The sequence below is a fragment of the Thalassophryne amazonica genome, chromosome 17, assembly GCF_902500255.1.
Source record: "Thalassophryne amazonica chromosome 17, fThaAma1.1, whole genome shotgun sequence".
Taxonomy (NCBI): Eukaryota; Metazoa; Chordata; class Actinopteri; order Batrachoidiformes; family Batrachoididae; genus Thalassophryne; species Thalassophryne amazonica.
Window position 1 is genome coordinate 35,972,683 of NC_047119.1, and position 22,292 is coordinate 35,994,974.

A 22,292-nucleotide genomic window follows, 5' to 3' on the forward strand; every position below is an offset into this window, starting at 1 on the left:
AGTGTGACCAAAAACACAAATGATTGATCTCCTTCTGCCCGTTTCTCATTTCTGCTACCACGTCTGGGTCCTTACCTCAGGTGACCTCATGTCAGTCCCACCACCCTTTGTGCACTCCAAGATGTTCATTTCGCTTTTTGTATATTTATCACGGAAACAATCGAAAAGACCCTTGTTGACCTTTGACCCCATCGCTGCTCTTTGTATTTCAGCACCGGACCTGTAATTCAACATTTCGATATAACGGTGAGTGTGACGTATCAGTCACAGCTGAATATCTTTGTTTTAAACGTATGTAGAAGCAGAAAAGGTTTTGCATGTTCTGAATCATTTATGCCACTAATCCAAAAGTCTGCTTTGTGCACAATTCTGTTGTAGAGGATTGTGTACCTTTGCAAAAATTTCCCTCACACTGCAGATTATCCTAATTCAAAGCACATGACATATTAAATTGTCTTTTGTGTAGATTTTTTTCAAAGTCACAGCACACTTCAGAGCGTTGGCGATGCCTCAGAGTGATTCTCTTTTGTCTTTTTTCTCTTCACGGTGCAGTTTGACCTTGTTTTAACCTCAGAGACACAAAGTCCGACACCCAGAAAGTGGTTGTATCAGTACGCGGGGGTGGGGGAAGAGAGGTGCTCGCATCTACCTTTTGTGGGGTTTTGTGATATGTGTTTGCATGTCCGTGTGTATGTGTCGGGGAGGGGACGGAGGAGTCTGCCGTCCCCACTGAGCTACATGCCAAGGGCCATTAGGGCCCATTGTGGTGGTGCACAGTGAAAGGAAGGCAGCCATTGGACCGCCGGTGAAATCCGGTTGTGGGTGGAGGGGCTGTGAAGGTGGGTGGTCAACGGCCGAGCCATTAGGAAGAAAATCAAAAAGCCATCAGACTTGTTTGTGGGAGACAATTGTGCTTCTCAGCAGGAGGGCCGGCATTGAGCTTAAATCATCTAAAAATGTTTCAAACAACAGCTGAGAGAATTGATCACAAAGGTTTGCTTCATTGACCACATTTCTTGGACATAAACTTATTTTGTTTTACAGTTTAAAAAAACAGCTCATGTTTTAGAATTGCCTGATGGTCATGTTTGTGGAAAAAAAAATCTAAATGGCCTGTCTTTACAAGTATGAAGCAAACATGCACACCAGCTGTGTCGAACAGTTGACTGCTATTTTGAAATTTCTGTGTGACATCATTATGAAGTAATTTATATCACAAGTATTTATCCATCTAGGCTTCTTACACTGAACAAAAAATATAAATGCAACGTTTTTGTTTTTGCTCGCATTTTTCATGAACTGAACTCAAAGATCTAAAATATTTTTTATATACACAAAAGACCTAGTTCTCTGAAATATTATTCACAAATCTGTCTAAATCTGTGTTAGTGAGCAATGAGCACTTCTCATTTGCCGAGATAATCCATCCCACCTCACAGGTGTGGCATATCAAGATGTTGATTAGACAGCATGATTATTGTACAGGTGTGCCTTAGGCTGGCCACAATAAAAGGCCATCTTATATTTTTGTTCAGGGTAGTTGAGACATATGGAAAACTGTGTTTTCTGGACCATGTTTTCCATGATCAAACTTCTCCCAAATCTAATCACCTACAGATATCCCTTCAAGTAATATCCCCACCAAGTTTGAAGGAAATTCATCCAGGTGTTTTTGAGTTATCTTCTCTGCAGACACACACACCAGTGAAAACAACACCCTGCTATCGCTGCTTTGCTGCTGCACATGGTAGTGAAAGACATATAAAGTGAAATAGGTGTAGAGAACACTTAAACTGTAACATTGTGGTGTTCTTTTTAAGTGGACAGTGGATTTGACTCAATATAAACTTTCTGAAATGATTTGCTGGAGGTGAGAGAGGCTTATGAACAGTGCCTCCTTGGTTTGATTCCCACCAGAGAGGTAGTAACTCACTAAGGTGCCCTTGAGCAGGCCTCTCTGCTGCCAAATTGCCCCCGCATTGCAGTTGAGTGCCTTGCATGGTAGCACGCTGGCATCGTTCCAAAGTGCTTTGTGCCGTCTGCATCAGTTAAAAACACATGACAGACATGCAGTCCATTTACTATTTTAGCTTCATGCAAGCATGAGTTTAGACACGCTATGGTTAGTGCGTTCTTTTGCAACATTTGTGCACAAAGCCTGCACTTTGGCAATTAAACCTTCAGAGACATCGTTGTGCACGATTTGAAGTTCACAGGAAAAAAGGAAGAAGTTTGCTACTTTTTCATCTAATGTGCATTTTTAATCAGTACATTATTATTATTGTTATTGTTGTTGTTGTTAAGGCAGGGATGTCGGCCAAGTGGTTAGTGCACTTGCTTTTGGTGCGGCAGGTTCTCGGTTCAAACCCCACCCCTGCCACGTTTCTGCATGTATGTAATGTGGAGTTGGGTCAGGAAGGGCATCTGGAGTAAAACTTGTGCAGATCAGCTGAAGGGTCTTACTTTTATTGTACCTAAACAAACAAGCAGTCATCAAAAGCATCAGTCTTGTTACTCCATGTTGGCTGCAGTCTTCCTTGATTTTAGGAACGAATATAACAGACAAAAAGTTATATGAAAAAGTAACAAGTGTAATAGCTTTTTTTTTTTCAAGTAAATCTGTTTCTTTTTCCTCTGCTGGTTTTTCATGTCATTTTCTATCCCTGCAGTTTTCTGTGTCTGTCAAGTAAAAGATATTGAGCTTATGTTCACAACACCAGCTGAAGAGACCCGATTAGAGTTTTCATTATTTATTTATTTTAGGTTTGGGGGCAATATTCATGACCTGTGTCCAATTATATTTGTCCCAAATTCCAGAGGTCAGAAACAATTAAAAACAAGAACAGTAACTACAAATGTGTTTTGAAATGTTAACATAAAGTTAAAAACATTCTATATGTCACATTTAAATCAGGACAATTCAGTGAACAGTGAACATACTGTTTGGTACAGACGCACACTGCAAATTAATTATTTTGTATTTGAACGTAACTTTTGGAACTTAATCTTTAATAAGCTGGAGACAAGATAGAAATAAATCACACTTATCTTGTTGGAATACAAATGATTTGACTTTCCAAATAAAATGTTCTGTTCTTCCACTTATTAAAAACAAATATATTTTTGGTAACAGTTTATAGTCCCTAAAGTTTTAGTGCAGTAATATATTTAAATGATGGGATTCCACTGTGATTTGCCTTTTTTGTAACAATTAGGAATAAAATGGACATTTAAGAAAAATTTTAAAGGAAACTGGAAACCAAAAGGTTTAAAAAGTGTTGCTGACCTGATGAGAGGACAGAGATCATCTGTAACAAATGTTTCAGAGCAGAAGGAGGGAGTTAAAACATTACATGACACTAATAACTGAATGCACACAGAATTTTTTTTTTACAAACTTTTCTCTGCAGACAGCAAAAACATCTCATGAAGGGGCTGCTTTAAAAGAACTAAAGATCTGAGACATCTCCTCCTCCTATTTCTCTTCCACCGTCACCCTCCCTTGTGTTGTGTGGACACCCTGGGAGCTCTCCTCGCCCTTTCTCTTCCCTGAAGTCTACACTGTTCTTGCTGTCTGTCTTTTGCATGACAATTCATCTCCCAAGTCCATGTCCCAGGACAATGCTCACATCGTTGGGGTTTGATGTCTTTTAAGCTCTGTGGAGGTTTCCCTGTCCTGGATTTAGTGGGGGTTCTCAAGAAAGAACAAACCGTACTTGATTCAGCAAACTGTATTTCTATATTTGATATATAATAAGAAAAGCAGGAAATTCACATGCAACGTGATGACATAAATGAATTGTCAAAATAATAATAATTTTTCCATTGATCACCTAACCAGTGGTTTTAGTGCTTTTCAAACCTGAGGTGACAAAGAAGCAGAGGATTGTAGGAAAGAAAGTAACAGCAAAAAGTAACATAAATAAAAGAAGCAAGAAAAAAATACAGTCAAAAAGTGACAGACAAAAAAGAAAAATGTAGCGGACAAAAAGTATCATTAATCAAGTACCAAACAGTAAAAAAGAAGAATGTAACCAGCAGTGTTGTGGAAAGTAACTTTGACAAGTTACTTTTTTAGTTACTTTTTTTAGTTGCTTTATACAGGTGCTTTATGCAGTTACTTCATTAGCAGCTTATGCAATTACTTGATTAGAATCTGCAGAAAACTTGCAACTAATAAGTAATGTAACTAATAAGGTAACGAGTAATCTAACTTGGTTACTCGTAAGATTGAGCAATCAGCAAAGTAACTAATCAGCAAAGTAACTAATAGTTACTTTTCTGAGTACTAAATCTTAAAAATAACCAAATTAGATTATGAGTAACTTTATTAATTACATTCAGCAGCTGCCGACAAGGTGTCCGCAGCTGCTAATGAAGTAAATGTAAGAAGTAACTGTAAAATAGAACTGTATAGATTAACTAATGAAGTAACTTTCCAAAGTTACTTTCCCCAACACTGGTAACCAGAAACAGCAGATTTACCAGATTTCACCCAATTTGCATATTCATGAAAATTTAAATAAAAATGAGAGAAGTGGAAAACAAACAGATGTGCTAATTTTTACCTTTAGATTATATTTAGAATTTTTCCTTCAGTAAATACAAGCAGATATGTCATTGCTTTAATTTGATATAACAAATATTGCAAAATAGTCCAGACAGACTTACGTTATGGTTATGGGTAGAGTTAGGAATACTAAAATAATAATAATAAAAAAAAAAAACACATCACGAAATATGACTAATTTCGTGACGGGGACACATAAAAAGAAAAAACAAAACAAACAAACAAAAAACTAAATGTGAGACTGGGCTGTGAAAGTACGACTCCCACTTGGACCGGACACAAATAATAATAATAACAATAATAATAATATGAAGAAGAAGAAGAACAGTTTATCAGATACAAGTGGTGGACATTTTTTAATTGCCCCTTCATATTTCGACCCTTTTCCCTCAATAAACTCAATAGCAGATCTTTTAATATTACAAGTAAAGCAAAATAGTCCAAATGGCCTATAGCGGAAAAGGTTAATTCCTTTATATGTTTTAAGTGATTGTTCTGGAAGTGTTGATTAAAAAAAGAGGAGAACTACACATTTGTGTAAATTACTATATCTTCATCACAAATGTATTTTTAAAATTAAGGCTAGGTGAGGTGGTTGCACAAAACCTATAAATATGTATATATGAAATATTTACAATACAAATAAGATTAAAAATAAAACTTTAGAAGTGCATATATGTTTTATTTATATATTTTTAGCTGTGTTTTGTCCAAAATGTTACACCTCAAAATTATCACATGAAATATTTCTGTACTCCACAGTGTTTTCACAAAAGTACAAACAATCTTTTAAAGGTTTTTTTTTTTTTTATGTAACTTTTCCTTGATGCCATGATTTAATATTTTGTGACTGGGACATTTTTTTCTTTTTGTTCATCCTTTTCTTCTGTGTGTAGATAGAAAATAACAGGGGGAAAGTGTCATCACAGATCTGCTCTTCTGAAAAGATAAAACTAACAAAATTTCACTACTTGTCTTGTGTTATTTTTTAGTGTATATTAACGTGATAATAAGGTGAAATGGATTGTCACCATTTTAACATTTTAAACTTCATATCTTCACTCAAACTTCTCTGTAGAGGGCAAAGAAGATGGTGGGATCTACATTATTGTAACTTCGAGCTTTGCTTCAATGACAAGATTTAAATTTTATTTATTTTAGGGAGCAACAATGAAAAATGGTGTTGCCTTAAATCTGAGGCAATTTAGTTTATGTTACCTTTCAAATGAGATGTTGACAGAGAAGGCCTCAAACTGATCTGCTCTGCAACTCTACCAAACAGAATGCACTGCCCAACTTAAAAATGAATAAAATATGGCAACAATTTGCATTAATCATTTTAAAGTAAATCCAACTCATCCATTGCTGACTGCGACTGAGATTTTTGTAATTAGACTAACTCAAGTTTAGCAAAGTATTTAGCAGTTTAGTGGAGTTGATTTGCTTTGTCCACTATAAGGTTAATTAAAATGTTTTAGTATTACTGGGTAGCCATTTTTTAAGTTATTCTAATTTCTTTGACCTCAGAAATGTCCATGCAAATTTTTACCTTAATTTTGAGATTTTTTTAATTCAATTTATTAAGTCAGACTAAATTACATGTTGCAATTCCAGTTTTATTACAAAAAACTATTTTAAAACCACTGTCAACCTACGACCAACTGTTTTTAAAACTGAACAATTTTATACCAGTAATTGTAAATTATCCACTTAAAACATGCAAACACCTTTTTCATGCTGAGAACACTTCAATTTAAGTTACTAACCCCATGAAGCATTTTTAGAGCGTACATACAAAACAGGAGTTTGCTCGTTTTTATTCAATTTGATAAAAAAAATTTCTAAATATTCCACTGGAGTTTGGAATAATCTTTTTTTTTTGTGTTTTTTTTTTTGTGGAGACGTTTTGAGTGCTGGTGTTTTCCCATTTGGCTATTTCATGTAAAATGCAGAGCTGCAACATGATAAAACGCACAAAGAATGTATTTATTTGCTTATTTAATCCAGTTATTCGCCGCTATATTTGACGCAAACTCTGCGTCCTTAGATGAACTTCTCATTTCAAGATGAGTAGTATGTGCGTAAAACAAGCAACAGGATACCGTGTTCAGGGTGGGAAAAGATTCAAAGAGAGGTTTATCAAGTGGATTATGACACCTGCAGACAACAGTGCAGTGCTCAGACCTGTTTCAGGCCAAAGCAGACCGCGTGCGTCCTGCAGACCTGCAGACCGGAGTGTTTGCTGGTTGTGGGTGTGGGGCGGAATCAAAGGGTGAGACTTATTGTTCCAATCTGAAAAGGAGCTAATGGTCGACCATCGCTACTCGGGATCTGAAAGCCACAGGGTGCCCCGAGGCTAGGCCGTACAATGGCACCCCCCCCTCGCCCTCCCCGCGGCGCGTCTTCCTGCCTCAATCTGCGGCCAACAACTCGCGCCGGGGGAGCGCATCTGTACGGTGCTGCGGTCATCCAGGCTTTTGAATGGCCACAGATCAGGGCTGAATGGCAGGTCACCTGAATGCTGTTGCAAATTTTTTTTTTTTTTTTTTTATGATTTACAGTTTCTCTCGCTTCTGTTGTGATTCAAAATTGGAGACGAGGGCGACACCCTGACGCACGCAGCTGTATCTGCAAACTTACATTTATATGCGTTTTATTGTATGTCAAAAAAATTACAATGATTCTTATTTTCACCGATTTCAACAAATCAGAACATAGTTCATTAGAGATAATCATCCAAATTTCCTTTTAAATCCTTGTAAAATCTTAATAAACCGTTTTAAATGGCAACTCGTTTAAAAACGTCATTAAAGATGGGCTTTTAAAAATAATCATCTGTTGAAAAGATTTTTAAAACACCTCCGATGTATGCGTCGTGCGTAATTTCTCACCAAACTTTTCCTTTGGCTGCAAGTAAATCCTGAAAAGCACGCATTAACCAGGTTATCTATTCAAGCTTGATCGCCTGTTTATAAATCATTTGTTACCTAATTAATGGCAGTAACCTGTTTTATTGGGGATCACACCACCAAACATTTATTTTAACGAAAAGAGATTCAGGACAGGCTGCAGAAAATTTTCATTTGAAAGCCATCTGCTTAGCTGTGAATAATTTAAACAAACTGAGCATTATAATTCATGTATGAGGTGAGTTATAATGTTACAGTATGGTTGCGTTGCCTCGTGCCTCTTTAGCAATGTAAAACATTCCTATAAATGCTCCAGGCGGGCATCTAGTCACTGCACCTGAGGTTTTTTTTTTTAGAAGTTTTTTTTTTTTTTTTTTTTAAGAAAAATAAAAACTATAATGGTGCCGCAGCAAAGTGGTTCATTTCTTTTGGGAAAACACGCCCACTACTTTGGGAAAAATCAAGGTCATTCACAAATTCACCATCAGCTGTGCGCAATTGTCTGCAGCGGCCAATGAGCGAAGAGATACGAGAAGTCCAACACCCCGCAGCTGAGATTAGGAAAACCTGTGGCGCAATGCAGGGAAGGCGCATTTGAGCTTGAAGGTGGAGGTGAGGATTTTAAGTGCTTCATGGGAACTAAAAGGCCGCAGGAGCGTTGTAGGTGGTAATGGTGCGCCAAGACGACGGGCTACTTTTTGCGCATTTGCTAAGCAGCTTCCTCTCGCTCACTCAGCTTTCTTGATTTTTGCAAGAAGATCACATCGTCTGCAGTATGTCTGAAAGATCTCAGAGTCCAGGTTCGGAGTGCCAAACCCGGCCTTATGACTTCAGCAGGGCCAGCTCCTGCACCCAGGGTTTGGATCAGGACGGATTGAGCGGCGCTGCGTCATTCCAGATGCCTCCTGGCGTGTTGCCAGACCCGAACCTTCTGTACAACAAAAGCGCCTACAGTGGGCTGACCTCGTCTTCGGGTCAAACCTTTTTCCCTTTCCCACCCGTCGGAAATGACTACAGGGGAGCTGAGCATCAGATCGGGGAGTTTGGACAACCCAAACACTGGTATCTCTTCGCTGCGCCGGAGTACACCGGACAGGTACCCGGTGTACCGGTGGCGGCGCAGCCGTCAAACCCAAGCCCCCCCTTAGCCGCCACCAGGGAGCAAATCAAACTGGCCCAAATAAAGACTGAGAAGGACAGTGGTGAGGATTACCCCACGGAGGTGATGGTTCAGCAGTACGCGGCACCTTCGGCCTCCACGCCCCACGGCGTCTACTACTCGGGGCCTTGGAACCCGTCCTTCTGGCCCGGACTTCCCCACATGGCACCGCCCGGCGGCGGCAGCAGCAACAGCAACCAGAACCACTCGGCACCCTCGACGTCCTCCCCGTCCATGTCCCCGTCACCCCCCAGCAACGGCCTGCCAAGGAGCGCCTTCTTCAGTGGGAACGCGTCGCAGGCCGCCAGCGGGGCCCAGACGCAGAACCCGACCTCCTCTACGCGCAGCAGCGGCTCCTCCAGCGGAGGGTGCAGCGACTCAGAGGAGGTAAGAACACATTAATGGGATTATGTGCGAGCTAAGTAAATGTCATCTCCTCTGGAGAGTACCGATGTGAGCTGTCTAACCACTTAATCACTCAAGAAAATGATTAATGATCCACAACCTCCACTTTCATGTTTGTGATTCCCCTATAAAAGGACAACCTCTCCACTGAGGAGCTGGAGCAGTTTGCCAAGGAGCTGAAACACAAACGAATCACTTTGGGTTTCACTCAAGCTGACGTTGGTCTTGCCCTGGGGAAGCTTTATGGTAAGTGTAGATCTCAAAGGAACGTGACGTTATGATGACGTGCATTGGGGTGGTAACCCCAACTACACCAGGGGTGAAACAATGAAGGGCTAAACCACCAGATACCCTTACACATTGTGCAGTGACGTCTCCTTATAATGAAGTCCCCCAAGACTAGGCCAGATACCACCAGGAACTTCATATTTATATAAACAAATGATGGTACCACTTGTCAACCTGTAGTTCCATTTGTACATTATTTCTATATTATCCATTATCTGTCATCTCTGACGCTCTGTGTAATGTAGTTCGGTGGTTAGAAAATTCCTTCTGGAGCACTCGGCAATCAATGTAAAAAAAAAAAAAAAAAGTATGTACAGAGGATGTATATAATGTAAACACAAATGCAAATCTGTCTCCAAATGCAACGCTCTTAGTGGCTTTAAAATAAGGCTGTGGCTATGGGTACGGACCCGTATCTACAGAGACCGTTCTAAAGATATGGAGGGTGTTTTACCGACCAATCAGAATGTGCAAATATGTCTGTACCTGTACCATATGCGGCTAAAGGTCCAGCAAGGCTTCAAAACTCATCTATACATGCACTGTATCTTCAGTGAACCTCAGGTCCTGCAGAAGATACGGATGTACGTACCCGTAGCCACTTCATTAAAATAAATTCCCGGCACAAATCAACATCACTCAAACAAATTAAACAGAGTAGCTATAGCACACTTTGTACGCTTGCATGTGCTACAGGTTGGCCGGGGAAGTAACCAGTTCCTGGCCTGTCCACAGGCACTCGTATGTCGATGTAGTTCACTGATAAGACTACGAGTGCTGTCTGGAATGTTTGACTCTGTCAGAGATCTTATCCACTTGTTTGATTTTTACTTTGTAGACATTTCATAGTGTGGAGTCCGAAGATGATTAGGCCTCAGCTCCTATATAGTAGTACTTATTGTGCATTCTATTTCCACCTACCTGAAGGTCATTATTCTACAGTTACAAGTAGGAAGTTTCCACTGTAACTTGTTTGTGCACCACGAACTCTGGGTTCACAATCCAAGACGGCCGCTCCAAGCGTCGACAGTGATTAGTTGTAGTTAAGTGTGTCAAATTTAAGTCATACACACAGTACCATCATACTGTTGTCTGTGCACATGCATAGAATGGCAAATAATGTAACTCCCAAAATGTTTGTTGTTTGTGTGGGTTTTTTTTTTTAAAGCTATTCAGTGGGGTGATAGTTTTTACAGATGGGGTGGTGGTAAGATGACATTAAACTGCCTTGTGGTACCCAAATTGTGTGTTTGGAAAAACTTGTAAATGTTGCCTACGTTACACTGGGGTCAACTTTACCTATGGTCCTGATTTGTTTTTTTTTCTTCTTTTTGCCTTTAGGTAAGATGTTTAGCCAGACGACTATCTGCCGCTTCGAGGCTTTGCAGCTGAGTTTTAAGAACATGTGCAAGCTGAAGCCCCTCCTTCAGAGATGGCTGAATGAGGCAGAGACCTCAGAAAACCCCCAGGATGTAAGTGCGCCACACTCGCATCTGCTCCTGTCCTGCTTCATCTACTTTACAAGACAACAGATTTTCCTGTGGTGTTGCCAATATCTTGCTGAGCAAACCTGCTTTAACATCTTGCTTAACCTTCTACAGCATGAAATGATGCCATCTAGTGGCCCCAAAGCCATCTTGATCTAATACTTATAGTCTGGAAGTAAACTTTACTAAAAGTTCTCTGGTTTCTCAGATGTACAAAATTGAGCGAGTGTTCGTTGATACCAGGAAGAGGAAGCGGAGGACCAGTCTGGAGGGAGCTGTGCGCTCTGCTTTGGAGTCCTACTTTGTCAAATGTCCCAAACCAAACACCCAGGAGATCACACACATCTCAGATGACCTGGGCCTGGAGAGAGATGTAAGGGATAAAATAAATCCTAAACATTTGTCTGTTGCATTGAAGCATTTGAATTGACAAAACTGTGCCGTTGTTGCCAGGTGGTGCGTGTGTGGTTCTGCAACAGGAGACAGAAAGGAAAGCGCCTGGCCTTGCCGCTGGATGAGGAGTGTGAGGGTCAGTACTACGAGCAGAGTCCCTCACCGCTGAACATGACCACCTCGCCTATTCCCAGCCAGGGTTACCCTCCTTCCAGTTACCCCGGAGGCCCGCCTGCGCTCTACATGCCACCTCTTCATCGACCCGATGTCTTGAAGCAAGCTCTGCATCCTGGACTGGTTGGTCACCTGACTGGGTAAACATGTTCCGCTTCTCTATCCACAGATTGTGTTTTTGCCCAGATTAAGGTGGTGATGGATAAGTCCCATTAGCAGTTTTTGGGACAGAGCTGTTTAAATGAAGCTTTAGCAGGTTGATTCAGTGTAGTCTGCTGTACCAGTTGGTAAGAGACTTTATCAACCACTTCCCTTTTTTATGTTTCGAGTCCCCCCATCCCACCACCACCACCACAATTTGTGACTTGTGACTTTCATTGTGGTTGTTGTAGTGTCTCAGCCGTGTCACCACACAGCTCCTGTCAGACTCTAACACAATAGTTTTGGTTGCTGAAATGTAATGTTTAAAAAAAAAAAAACACACACATTGCAGGAAAGCCTGTAACATTTTAATCACACAGCAGATGTTGAAAGATGAGGATGGAGTTGTAATTGTGTAGATGGCTTTAAGAAGGTGATTTGTATGAAAATGTGCCACCTCCCTCGGTAAGATTTAATCAACCACTGGCTTCCAAATAACAAAATATTTACGAGTGTTTTTGTTCATCCCTTCTGTTTGTTGAAAAGATATTTCAAAGCTGAGAAGTCTTGTTAAAGTGACATCTTGAAGTAATTTGACTTGGGTACCTGAATGCGTCGGCAGTGACACTTTTTACTCTTCGGTGTGATGTCTTTGTATTTTAATGTGAAAGGGTTTTTAATGTTTATGAATGTTGGACACAGTGTTACTATTAGCTCGATCTTGTATCCTACAGATATAGATGGTAAGTCATTACAGTGACTTTTTTAATGCCTGATTTTTATACAAGTAGCTAACTGTTCTAATATATCAATGATTAAGAAGTTTAAGCCATACCTGCATTTTTTTTTTTCTTCTAAAAGATGTGGCTATAGAAATGAGACTTGTATCCCAAGTGATAGTGGCTACAGGTATGAGATTCTTACACGCAGTAGTGCACTGATGCTGCATGGCTTCCACAGAACCCAGTAGTATGAACATATTGTAGTACTACTACAAACCCAGTCAATTATCCATATCATAGCTGAACTGAGTATAAATTGAATTTTAGTACAAATCAAGGCACATGTGAAGTGTATATACACAAAAACATGGCTAGCACAAAGTGAACGCTTATTTCCGTTGTGGTCCATAGACTGGCTGACTCCGTCATGCAGCGTTTCTGTCAAATTCAAAATGGCAACAAGTAGCACATAAAAATCTGTTTTTTTTTTTTTTTTAAATAAGCGCTACTATTCTCAGTGGTACCGCAATACTTTCAGTTACCACAGGGTGCTATTGGGTTCTGTTTTAGTCAATCGGCATCAACATGTTGCATGCCTGTAGCCGTGACAACACTCTAAAAAATGTTTGCTTAATATGTCAACAAAACACGGTCATTTAAAATGCATGAAATCCTAACAATTGGGTACAATTTGCTTTTCCAGTTTAAACAGTTTTGTGGAAATGGTTGAAATGAGATGAAGTAATTGTAACTCTCCCAAACCCCACTTAGGATACAAGTCTTGTACTCGTATCCGTGGAGTTTTAGTAAATCGCTGAAATAGTTTGCCTGTTGGGAACTCGGTATTATCGATGAGCTGCTCTGACCGTAAGTCATTTTCATGACTTGAATTGTTTACTGATGAGTGCAATCCTGTTTGGCTTGAAGCTCCTGTGGCACATTTCCTGCAGACTTTCTGATCAATAGATCGTATGCAGATTAAAATTGTAATTTATTGTTGGCTACACTGACGTCCTGTCACTCAAACACCCCTCTCTCTGTAATGTGGAAGAAAGTTGACTTCCTTCATTTTTTTTTTTTTAAGATTCTTTGTTGAATTGTAAATGTTCTGACATGTTTACAGATTTGACTTTTTTCTTCAGTAAAGTCTTGGCACATATCTCACAAAATGAAGTTGTTTTTCTTTATGGGTATGTTTATAGTTTATTTAATGCAAAAGTCTGACTTTGTGGTTTCATCATACAGCAGGTGAGACTGTTCCAAAGCCGCTGACTGTAGAACTGAAGGCAACCTAAAGTTCTCAGTCTTCACAAGTTTAAATCAATGGTTTCAGTAATGGTTCCCTATTTTGTGAGACTTTACAAATCTTTAGTCACTTGTTGTACAAATCCTGGAACTTTGCATTCTGTTGAGCAATACTGGGTTTGTAGGAGCAGTAGTTGGCAGTCTTGCTTGTCAGTGGTAAACTCCTGGGATTAAAGTCACTCTTTCTTGTCTATGTACACCTGGAGTTGCACCACAAATAAAATTCACTGGTCCACCTGAATCCATTATGTCGGTTTTACTGTATTCAGTCCGCAGGCAACCATGGGTATACGTGCCCCCCACAACTCTATGAACCTATATTTTACTAAAGCCTTAATGAACTCAAATGTTGGCATTGAATATTTTGGGATGCACTACCTGTTTTCACACAAATAGACATACCCTGTAAGCACCACTTGTGGGATAACTCATATTCGTCACCAAGGTATGCAAGGTTACAGGTTATGAAAATGTTATAGTTCAGATGCAACAATAGTCTAAAGTATTCTTGGTGTAAAACAATGTTTTTGAATATATTACCTCTTGATGAAAGAGGTACCCCATAATTGTACAATTTCATACTTATCAGTGTTTTTTAATGTAGAAAAATATGACTCCTACGAACATAACATGCAACAGAACTCATGGTATGAAACTTAATATGCGCAAATGCATCCTGGATTGTTTGTTTGCACTTAGATGGGACAGTCTCTTTGGAGGTCTGTGGTCTTGTATCAGATATTATTCATATGCAGTCGGGAGGGGACAAAGCATATTAACAGTATTTCATACAAACTTAAACTGTCATTTGAAATTTTAAGTCTTTCTCAGAATCACAAATTTGAAACTGTACGAAACCAGATAATTTACACTTAAGAATACTTGAGACATTGCGTTTGTGCAGAACTGCAATATTTGCATAACCTGTAACCTTATATACCTCTTGAGTTTTTGCATAATGAAAAATGGCGACTATAAGGGTATGTCTGTGTGAAAACAGGTAGTGCATCTCAAAATTTTCAGTGTTCGGTTTCATTGAGACACTAAGGCTTCAGGAAAATATAAGCTCATAGTTGTGGGGGTGCATGTATCTATACCCATGTTCCATTAATTGGCTTTCAAATTGTTTGTCATCTGTGTTGCTTTAATATATAAAATGTGCAGCTGCAAAAGGAAAATTGAGATCAAATACCAGCCAAAAAAGAAAGTTAATGTTGATGCAGATGAAGTGTTTTTCCCCCTCATTTCTAGTTATACCATGAAATTCAATATGTGGACTTGTGCTTGCATTGTGTTGGCTGATTATTTTTGCAGTGCTGCACATGGATATCATCTCAACCAATGTTCAGAAACGGCTGTTTTTTTTTTACATTTCAATCTCCCCACTAGGGGCAGTGGTATATGTGGATAAGAAGCTTGGCCTAAAAGCCATATTTTGTATCCCTACAAAATATACAGGGATCCTTTGTAGGATATGTATCCCTACAAAAGATAATCTTTTACTGTGTAGTCTGGAAAGTTATGCCAGTGCATTCCTGTGTAACCAGTATTTGTATAGCTCTTATTGCTGATTAAACAGTGTTTTACAAGAAACTATAAAAATCATACCATGACATATTCATATCAAAGCCACAGTGTATAGTATTTAATGCCATCTAGTGGTGAGGTTTATTGCATTACTTCATCACCAGTCAAGATGTCGTTTACTTCATCCATGGGGACTCGTATTGTTGCCTTTTCTTGTGCTAAGCAATATTATGATCCATTTCACAGAAACAAGGATGGTTAAACTCGTTAGCCTGTACTAGCAACCAGTAGACAGTGTTTGGTGGAACAACTGTTAAGTCATTTTTAGTTCTTCAGTCTTCTGACAGCTCTGCAAAAAAAATAGATGTCTGTCCTTTTTAAAGCTCCTGTATCAGCATAGTGGTGCGACATGGTGACTAATAGTGCAGCATATAACAGAATATTTGCAGAGGAATCCTTCAAATCTGGTTACAAGTACCAAAGTTTGACTGTGTATACCTTTTGGTACATATTTTAGAAAAATATTAGTTTGGACTGTGACTGAATGTTATGGGATTAAAAACAGCAAGCATAGTGGCAAAGGTCACTTTCAGTTTGTACAGGGGTCAAAAGTTAAAGTTGCTCCAATTATGGTAAAACATTATGCAAATTATTGAGTTAGTAGGATTTTAAAAAGGAATAGTTTGCACCATGTGTCATGCTTAGTTGTCATGTTACGGGGTAGCATATGTCAGAATCCAATGGACGCTGACATTTTTTGACCTTTACTTTGGAGACCAAACATTCAACACCGAACTATTCCATTTGTTAATCCTATTAATTCAACCAATAATTTGCACCACGTTTTACCAAAACTGGAGCAACTTTAACTTCTGACCCCTGTACAAACTGAAACTGACCGTTTGTCACCATTCTTGCTGTTTTTACCCCATAACTCAAGAACATTCAGTTATAGATAGTCCAAACTATACTTTTTTGGAATCTTTGTGATCAGACACATACATAATGTGGTATAGCTTTCAATATGACTGGATCATTTTTTTTTTTTTTTTTTTACCCTTTACAGTTCTTCAATTGACCCCCCACTTGGCCCCCTATTGAAAATTCAATGGCTTATGTTTTTTCTACAATATGTACCAAAAGGTATACGGGTGATTCTTAGACTACGGGCACTTATGTCCTTTGATCATATTCTATGAAAAACAGAAAAAAGGGGAAATTTCACACTTTTATAGTTATCTTTACAATGAAAGTGTTAAGAAATTTGTTCTAGTAGTCTGACTTTTTCACCTTTTTTCAGCATCATTATATGCAAATATTGCCGTTTTGTGCTTGTCCCACACCTAGACTTTTGATCTTCAATGATAAAAATGAATGGTAAATGTTTTTTTCTGTTTTAAAATATCTATGAATAAAATATCAGTAAAATAATCAAAACATAATTGGGGTATTCAGTGTCATACAACTGCTGTGATTTTTTTTTTTTTAAACAAAATGTAGTTGTCCCACACTATTGCCGTAATTTCCACCACAACACTGTAATGTCCCTTTAAACAGTTTGTATGAAAGATTGTTTGGGTAGTTTCTATGGAGATAAACAGTGACATCAGAGCACGTGTGTGTGTGTATAGCGCCAAATCACAACAAACAGTTGCCCCAAGGCGCTTTATAGTGTAAGGCAATGGTGTGGTGGAAATTACATTTACAAGGCCAATAGTGCCCATAGTTAAAGAATCACCCATACACAGTCAAATTTTTGTGCTTGTAACCGGATTTGAATGATTCTTAGTTATCTGCTGTACTATAACCATGAGGGAGCCTTTATCGATTTGAAGGCCTCATGCTAAGCTCCCGAAAGCAGTTTATTACAGATAACTACACATTCAGACAGGTGGTTATGCTCATGAATGCTTTGATCAGTTTCTGTTCATGAATACCCCTAAATACTACTTTTAACATACAAGACACTTTGACTTATTAATTTGCTAAACATTTGCGTCGTTTAATCTTGCGGGTAGTCCCTAAAATCATAAGTTCAACTTATGTGTTGGCTGCATTTAGCCACGCGTGCAGGTCCGTGTAAACCTTGTGCTGAGGTAAACTGTTGTACACGGTGCAGATTTTACACAGTCTTTCCCTCCAGTCTGTGTACAGCTTCACTTTCCACTTGTGTCTCCACCTAAAATACTCGCTGTATCTCTTCTTGTCCCCTGCGAGCTGCTGCAGGTGCTTCCCTAAAGCCTCTATGGAGGAAAAGTTATCGACGTGAATGAAGGAGTTGAGCGGAGCAACTGCTTTGTAGTCACCGATGGGAGGGCCCAGGACGACTGGCACCGCCCTGGCTTGGTAGGCGTTCTGCCAAAGCTTCTCTGTGATGTAATCTTTGCTGATTGAGTTCTCAAATGATAAATAGAAGTAGCAACGAGAGATTGTAGGCAGCAGGGCTTCGGCAGTCAGGACTCTGTTGGCCCATCGCCCGTATACCTTCACAGGAACTACAGCCTTCAGCTTTTTAAACACTTGGCTTCTCCTGTGGTGGCTGTTGTAGTTGCTGACGACCCAGCAGATGAGATTAGTCTTATTTGTTGGTGCCTCATCAGCCATCTCACCAGCTTCCTTTGGCAGCAGCTCACCATAAGGGATGGTGACGTCAGCGTCCCTCCTGTAGGTTATGGTGAGGTTGAAGATATTTGCATACTTCTGTAGTTTACCATTGTGGACAGGGGCTTCCAGGGACATCCAGGCCCACCTCTGGCCACTAGGTTGTGGGAGGTGAAAGGGCAGCTTCTGGCCCTGGGTCAGTTCTTTGTTGTGGAACACCACCACATCAGCTGCTGGGTAGAACAAGTGCTGGTCCACGAGGGTGCAGTGGGGGATGCGGTAGAGGTCCCAGCACACGTCGCCCTTCAGGCTGAGTGACATCTTCAAGGGCCAGTACCACAGCAAGATAACAATATCTCTGCCAGAATTAGAGTGACCAGAGTCCGGATTTGCCAGCTGGAGTCGTGTCCAGCAGCCATAGAACAGGAACATCAGTGAAAGACAGATGAAGCGGAGGAGATGGTGCCTCAAAGAGCTGAGCAGTGCCTTTCTAGTGGTATTCCACCCCTATAAAAAAAAATGTCAAGTAGTAGTAAGATTGTTTGGTGGTTTTGGGTGTTTCAATGCCATTGCACATATATCACCATAATGTTGAAGTGTACAAATATTTCCCAATATTTAGGAATCATTTCTTAACGGCAAGAAAGATATGGGAAGCAACTGTGCATTTTATAAGCACCAAATCTGCACAGACACTATTTGAAGACGATATCATTCCAAACTCTCCTTTTCTCACCTGTTGAATCCATGCCAACCACAATTAAACTGATTAATTTTATTTACAGCACTTTATCAAAATAAAGTGCTTCACAAACCACAAAAGCCACACTATCACGAGTTAATAAAAAGTAAACTTAAATTGCGTAGACAAAATTAAGACACTAAGCAATAACATTTTCCACCATCAAAAATTGAAAGCAGCCAAGAAAACACATACGAGTATTTTAAAATGTCAATAGAACTTGACTGTTTAATTTCAGCTTTCAGTTAGTTCCACAGTGCATGAAATGCAAGTGATCAAATTTGCATTTGATAATTCTACAGCTATAAACAATAGTTGTCATATTTACATTAAAAACAGTGTAGGATTTTTTTTTTTAAAGGGTTAAAGACTCAAATGTGACCTTGACGTCAGCCTGAGTTCATGGGTTGTTAAGAAAATGGTGTGGGATATCTTGGCACATTTTGACTTTTGCTCAGAAGCTCTAACAGAAATAGCTAACACATAGAAAATTTAACCATTTTTAAAAGTAAAGTTTAAATATGTCTGTATTGCCCCCCCCCCAAACAGAAGATAAATCTTGGTTTTAGTTCTACATATTTTTCAATTGTCTTTCAGACTAACATAAAATTTATACTGTAAAATGCTGAACATTACATTTGTGGTGAGGTAATTTACATGTGAAAACCGTGCACTCATTCACTTGCATATCTCAGTTGAGGTTTAAAATGTCCTGACACTAAATGTTAAAGTGAACAAAGTCATCTGGCTCATCCCCAAAATGTAACTATCGGTACTCGTTCTGAGACCCAGAAGCAAACTCCTACAAGAAATCTTTATGAAAATCTGTTCCTAATTTTGTGAATTATCCTGTCCAAAACAGACAAATGAAGTCATGGTGTTAGGCTCCACAGTGGTAGGAATTCTAGCAGACATGACGAATGTAAAGACTCACCATCTGGAACTTCCAATGGAGCATATGGCCCCCCACTATCACCAGGATTCGGCACCACTTCCCCAAATCAGAAGGCACGACTACTTCAGTCTCAAGAAAGTCGCAGAAGGGGCGGTGATCTAGTCATAGAACATCAGCTACTTCAGCCAGCCAGTCAATGGTGATTACAAACAGCAGCAGATACAGTAGTGTTCAGGATAATAGTAGTGCTATGTGATTAAAAACTTTAATCCAGGTTTTGAGTATATTTCTTATTGTTACATGGGAAACAAGGTACCAGTAGATTCTCACAAATCCAACAAGACCAATCATTCATGATATGCACACTCTTAAGGCTATGAAATTGGGCTATTAGTAAAAACAAGTAGAAAAGGGGGTGTTCACAATAATAGTAGTGTGGCATTCAGTCAGTGAGTTCGTCAATTTTGTGGAACAAACAGGTGTGAATCAGGTGTTCCCTATTTAAGGATGAAGCCAGCACCTGTTGAACATGCTTTTCTCTTTGAAAGCCTGAGGAAAATGGGACGTTCAAGACATTGTTCAGAAGAACAGCGTAGTTTGATTAAAAAGTTTATTGGAGAGGGGAAAACTTATACGCAGGTTCAAAAAATTATAGGCTGTTCATCTACAATGATCTCCAATGCTTTAAAATGGACAAAAAACCAGAGACGCGTGGAAGAAAACGGAAAACAACCATCAAAATGGATAGAACAATAACCAGAATGGCAAAGGCTCACCCATTAATCAGCTCCAGGATGATCAAAGACAGTCTGGAGTTACCTGTAAGTGCTGTGATAGTTAGAAGACGCCTGTGTGAAGCTAATTTATTTGCAAGAATCCCCCGCAAAGTCCCTCTGTTAAATAAAAAACGTGCAGAAAAGGTTAATTTGCCAAAGAACACATCAACTGGCCTAAAGAGAAATATAGGAATATTTTGTGGACTGATGAGAGTAAAATTGTTCTTTTTGGGTCCAAAGGCCACAGACAGTTTGTGAGACGACCCCCAAACTCTGAATTCAAGCCACAGTTCACATTGAAGACAGTGAAGCATAGTGGTGCAAGCATCATGATATGGGCATGTTTCTCCTACTATGGTGTTGGGCCTATATATCGCATACCAGGTATCATGGATTAGTTTGGATATGTCAAAATACTTGAAGAGGTCATGTTGCCTTATGCTGAAGAGGACATGCCCTTGAAATGGGTGTTTCAACAAGACAATGAACCCAAGCACACTAGTAAACAAGCAAAATCTTGGTTCCAAACCAACAAAATTAATGCCTCACAGATGTGAAGAAATCATGAAAAACTGTATATTAGTTTAGTGATTCACAGGATTGCTAAAAAAGCAGTTTGAACATAATAGTTTTGAGTTTGTAGCGTCAACAGCAGATGCTACTATTATTATGAACACCCCCTTTTCTACTTTTTTTTTACTAATAGCCCAATTTCATAGCCTTAAGAATGTGCATATCATGAATGCTTGGTCTTGCTGGATTTGTGAGAATCTACTGAATCTACTGGTACCTTGTTTCCCATGTAACAATAAGAAATATACTCAAAACCTGGATTAATCGTTTTAGTCACATAGCACTACTATTATTCTGAACAGTACTGTACTTCTTAGCCTCTGCTTTTATCCAGAGGGTTATATTTGGATTAAATCACATTTTAAATGGAATTTCTGCAACTTAAAATGTGTGTACTGATCAAAAGTTATCGTTAGGATTCTACAGATGAACTGCTGAGAATATCTGCTCTTAAGTTATGAAATCATACAAATCCACAAACACCAGATTGTTACATTTTACAATGTTAGAGCGGATCCAAATAGACAGGAAGTAAGTGCAAAAGCTCAGGTGATTTATTATCCAAACAGTGGCACACACTCCAAACAAAATGAGGTGTGGGAAGAAGGGTCCAAAATGTCATGAGGAATGTATCAAAAACACTAGGAAGAAAACAGGCAGTCTCAGAATACTCACAACACAGACAACATGAAGAAACCATCAAACAAGCAAGGAAGAGGTGCCACTTGAGTACAAAACCCACTAATTAACAAATGAAAGATGTGTGTGAATCAGGGAGAAATGGTCAAAGGTCACATGACATCTTAAAGGACACAAGATGACTAAAAACTAAACAGACATCAGGTCAGTGGAAAACAAAACAACACATAACCGAAGCGAAACATCACAAACCAAAATACAGATCCAAAAATGCATAATGCAAAAACAAACATAGAACTCAAAAGTGAACAAAGTGCAAAAGAGGAAAATCTGACATGAAGACTAAGAACAAATAAAGGAGGCAATCAAAACACAAACAATAAGAACTAATAACCAAAAACTAAATCCATGAACAAAAAGCAGAAAACTAACGTGGAACTCAGAAGTGAATAAAGTGAGAACCGGGGGAACAAGTGGCCAATAATCAGCCAATATATATGTACGTATATGTGTGTATATATCAGGCATGCAGATAACTGATACTCATGGTGCTTGTGCATGCTAAAAATAAATGATGTGCAGCAGAAAACACAAGGGAAACGGTTCATAAGCGAAAAAGTGTTTCCATCTGCTGTGCATCAATAATGTTTCACACACATGAGCATCATGAGTACCAGTTATGTGGACTCCTGGTATATATGATATCAAGCAACACACACACACACACACACACACACACACACACACACACACACACACACACACACACACACACACACACACACACACACACACACACACACACACACACAGGTTAATGACACAGAAGAGGAACAAACAAGAGGAACTTTATATCAAATGGGAAATCAATTAAGTCAGTGAGCTCATCTATTTCTCATAGAGTTATACAGTCTGATGGAGTTACATTTACACTATTTCAATTACAATTTCAACTGATTCATATTCAGGGTACAACTACTTGTATG

The 22,292-nt window shown here is 39.2% G+C and overlaps 2 protein-coding genes across 2 annotated transcripts; one reads left to right on the plus strand and one right to left on the minus strand.

Annotated features, from left to right (window-relative positions):
* Positions 1-7,878: 7,878 nt before the first annotated feature.
* Positions 7,879-11,622, plus strand: pou5f3 (POU domain, class 5, transcription factor 3). The gene is made up of 5 exons (XM_034191891.1): positions 7,879-9,025; positions 9,178-9,289; positions 10,673-10,803; positions 11,027-11,191; positions 11,272-11,622. Exons 1-5 carry the CDS (start codon positions 8,255-8,257, stop codon positions 11,527-11,529), a joined length of 1,437 nt encoding a protein of 478 aa, XP_034047782.1. The 5' UTR covers positions 7,879-8,254; the 3' UTR covers positions 11,530-11,622.
* A 5,443-nt stretch (positions 11,623-17,065) lies between these two features.
* LOC117529177 (fucosyltransferase 7 (alpha (1,3) fucosyltransferase)) lies at positions 17,066-19,530 on the minus strand. The gene is made up of 2 exons (XM_034191885.1): positions 19,358-19,530; positions 17,066-18,188 (listed from the first exon to the last, which is right to left on the minus strand). Exons 1-2 carry the CDS (start codon positions 19,379-19,381, stop codon positions 17,121-17,123), a joined length of 1,092 nt encoding a protein of 363 aa, XP_034047776.1. The 5' UTR covers positions 19,382-19,530; the 3' UTR covers positions 17,066-17,120.
* Positions 19,531-22,292: the final 2,762 nt, after the last annotated feature.